At 38.6% G+C, this 4,066-nt stretch overlaps 1 protein-coding gene across 1 annotated transcript; it reads right to left on the reverse strand.

The window, feature by feature from the left end:
• Positions 1-588: 588 nt before the first annotated feature.
• LOC134856113 (sodium channel protein 1 brain-like) lies at positions 589-3,177 on the reverse strand (the record flags this gene model as incomplete). Its single annotated transcript, XM_063872479.1, has 5 exons — positions 3,148-3,177; positions 2,321-2,542; positions 2,037-2,152; positions 1,611-1,723; positions 589-777 (listed from the first exon to the last, which is right to left on the reverse strand). Coding segments are annotated over exons 1-5 (670 nt in total), but the record flags the coding sequence as incomplete, so codon positions are not given.
• Positions 3,178-4,066: the final 889 nt, after the last annotated feature.

Here is a 4,066-nt window from a genome sequence, read left to right on the forward strand (position 1 = left end):
GTCCGGTTTCCGTTTTTATAATTACAAAACTTAACTATATTTAGATATACATAAATGCGAATAAATATTAGATAATTTTTTCATGGGCTTAAGGTTCTGATTGCTAATCTTTCTTCTGGTGCGAGTCACATGAAGCGTCATTGAGATTTTTGAAGGCCAGAACCTCCCTCTGGAAGCTCACTCTTCAGCGGAGACAGGCACAGCTGAGCAGCCTTTCAAGATCAACTTGCTAAAGGACATCAACGACTGGAGTCGCGGGTGCCTTGTGGTGACCACTAACGGCGTCTTGAAGCCTTTTGCGAAGACCCCTGACGGAGGGACTCCATCTTCGACTCCTGTCGATCCACCATTCCGACTTTTTTAAATTTCACATTTGAATTTCAATTTAGTTTTTGTTTGGAAATTATTGTTTTCACTAAAAACGGGCCCGTAACTGGGCCGCGCTCGGGCTTCAAATTCATGTCCGGTACCAACTCTGCTGTCATACATAGTCTTAACAATTCGAAAGTATTAGTTTTAGAATCCATGCAGGGCAAACAGTAAACGAGCCTTCAACATTTTCGATTCTTCAGATAAAAATTGACCAACTGGGCGTGGTCGTCCATTTTCCGTAATTGGACGCATTGAACCCCTCTTTGACACACTTATTGCGCAACACTCCCCCGAAGAGCTGGATAGTGACCACTGCTGTGCCGAATACAATGAACCCAGTTACTGCCAGCACTTCTATCAGGTTCCGAATAGATTTCAACAGGGCGTTGATGATCTTGCGAAGTCCTGGAACAACAAAACGTTCGTAATTCCCAGACAGTTGTATAGCTAATGCCGGCTTCTTGGCTCCTTTCTCGTCTAATTGAAGTTAATTAACATAAAACTGCCTTAATTAACATAAAACGATTGAGCATCCTAGTTCCCCAATTTTGCCCAAAGTTTGGCATCAAATGTATATCTGAAGCTGATGCTCAGATATGTAAAAGAGCAATTACTCAGCTTTGACAGATTTTTTATGAACTGTTCGTGCTCAGGATAGCGTTAATTTTGAATTAAATTTGAAAAAATGCCAACAGACAGTTGGAAAAGAGTAAATGAATGAACCATTGAACGCAAGTAAACTGAAAAAGTACTGAATTTTTGAACAAATGTTTGAACTGCTAAGAAAAAAGAGATAGTTCTAAATTTTTTTGAATTTCTAAAACTGTTTATGATTGAAATTTTCTTATTGAAATAACCCAATTTGAGAAAATCTGATGCAATAGGTATTTTTTTTTATTCAGGAAATTGGAAACTAAAAAAAACCTTCGAAACTTAGAGTAGATCACGTTTTCCGTGACCCTTTTACTTTTGCTGCTCGATAGTGGAGTTTGCCTTCGTTTTGACAGCGGAAAAAAGTTGAACTTAAAAAGAAATCAAAAGTCAAACCACCAAAAAACTAATTTGAGCCTGAACAAATTCTAAGACTTTTCCCGAGGAAAGCAATCATCAAGACCTATTTAAGACTTTGAACTACCTTCAAATCTGTTTTTTTGGCTTAGAAAAAAAATTGCGCATTCCCTAATTTTCGTTTCCCTGAATGTTCCATACTCCGTATTGTTTTCTCATAATTTGCTAACCTTCAACGGTGGAGAGTGTTTTGAAGGCTCGGATGATGCGGATGGCTCGGAATGCCTGCAGATTCACTGCTCCAAAGTAACTGTCCGAGAACTCATACGCAAAGTACACATAACTAAAACAACAACTCAAACTCTCGAATTATGCATTATAAGATATTCTCACAAATACAGACTCTTCTTGATTAAAAACCGCATAGTTTAGCTCCCACCCCCATCATTATCAAGGGCATTATACCATGCTAAGCACAATTGACCCTGACAAAAAGGAAGGAATGTGAAGCTAGCAGTTAAAAAGTAACAATCATAATATATGTATAATGGCGATTACACAGTATACTTACATCAATGATGATAAAGACAATTAATTTCTCACAGATTGAATGGATACAAGTAGATTGAGTTTTATTTCAATGAGGGAAATCTCACCTGTAGACTATGATTGCGAAATCGACAATGTTCCAGATGTCGTGCAAGTAGCATTTCCTTCCGATGATGAAGCCACGAGCAATGATGTTCATGATCATTTCACACGTGTAGAGAAACTGAAACAGTAAAAAGTGGCTGAATTGTTTGCTCAACATGTTGACCTACCCTATATTTATGGCTAAAAATCAATGTCCAAAAATGCAATTGCTGCAATTTTTTCGATGGAAAGTAATAATCAAAACGGTAATCTCATACAGTTACTTGAGAAATTGATGTTAACCTACCTGGAATAGGCACTCCATGAAGTATATGTTCAACTCAATTCCTAGGAAGAAGCCATTGACCAGGATGCAGATAGTGATGAACACTTCGAACCACTGACTGCTTAGGATGAAGATGCAGCCGGTCCTGATGATTGCAGTGGGCGGGATGAGAAAGAGTGAGTTGCCAGTGCCGTATCGGGTAATCACTAGACGGCCCATCTTCTCCGTTATAACCACAAATGTCTAAGCAGTTATTACTCAATCAGGTTTATAAAAAATTACTCAATGGCGAGTTCAAATCAAGCGATTTAATGAAAACCCTACCGTGTTCACAACAACGGGCGTCAAGATTTGATTTGTGATCAATTTTTTAAGCAAATTTAGACATACTCTTCTAACAGGAAATTTAGCTCGAATTAATGCAGCAGTTTGATCTGTTTTTCTCTAAACATGTTTACATGTCCTTGTTTCTCCCTGCTTCCAAAACTTGTTTTTACTCGGTTATCACCAAAGGTCAGATCAACAAAAAAACAGCTGCAATCAATTACCGCAGCAGCAGACACAAGACACCGCAGCAGTATCCAAAAGTTTTGCAATTAATTTATTATACTGACTAAAATAATATTAAATCGTTGTAAATAGTTCAAACAGACAAGAATAATTGAAAAAATCAGTTTTTCCTTTTTGACAGAACTTTCGTGCAATTTCGGTGTTTCAGACAACTTTGAGGAACAAACTCGGAAAAAAAGTAGCCATTCCATGTAAAAAAAAATTTCAAAATATCAAAAGTTTTTGTAATTATTTTTGTCTGTCCGAACTTTTGTCTGTAATCATATCAAAGCTCTGACTTTGCCCAGCTGTCGGCGCACTTCGTCCATGTCTTCCAATGGTGTGTTGAGTAACTCAGGTGGATATGGCATGTACTCTTTGGGCAGAACGCAGCCGTCTTGCAGTCTGGGGTCGAACTTAGTCTTCTTCCCATCTTCAGCCTTAAATATGGGGAATCTGATTAGTAATAGCGGTAATGAAGTGGTTACGTCCAGCTTTTCAATTGAAAGGTTGGATGTTCGAAACCCACTATGATCCGTGCTTGTTGCTTGAGGGTGAGCTATTAAGATCATTTATCCACGAAGGATAGGACCAGCATACGAGCTGTACAGCTCATCACTGCGAACCGCTGTTGTGCCCCTGCTTAAGAACTACATGCAATTTTTTTTTGTTAGTTTTCTGGGCTGGGTAATGTTGCCTCACCCTCAAGCAACGAGCTAACTTTACCCAGCCCAGAAAGATAACCAAAAAATGCATGTAGTTCTTAGTCAATGGCACAACAGCGGTTCTCCGTCACGAGCTGAACAGCTCGTTTGTTGCTCCATTCTACTGCGGATAAGTTGTCTTAAATGACTACTTAATTCACGAAGAGACAACAAAAGAGTTGTGTGCTGAGATCGAGTTACCCCTGAGAAACCATATATCGAACTGACCAAAGGCACTTTTGTCACAACTTAACTGGATTCATTTTTGCTGACACCCCCCAAAAGAAATACAAATGCATTAATGTATAGATGCACTTTTGTTGATTTAGAGCATCTAAGGACTTTTTCTGAAAAACAAACAAACAAACAAAAATCAGGAAGACCTATATAAAAAGTATTCACGACGTTCATGACTCTTAATTAATTTTTAATTGCCCATTGATTAGTACCAACTTCTTGACTGGCGTTAGTTTCATCTGATTTCTTGGACGGCTGCAGGTGTTCCTCCCCCTCT

This window comes from Symsagittifera roscoffensis, unplaced genomic scaffold (genome assembly GCF_963678635.1).
Source record: "Symsagittifera roscoffensis unplaced genomic scaffold, txSymRosc1.1 SCAFFOLD_979, whole genome shotgun sequence".
In the NCBI taxonomy this organism is placed as follows: Eukaryota; Metazoa; Xenacoelomorpha; order Acoela; family Convolutidae; genus Symsagittifera; species Symsagittifera roscoffensis.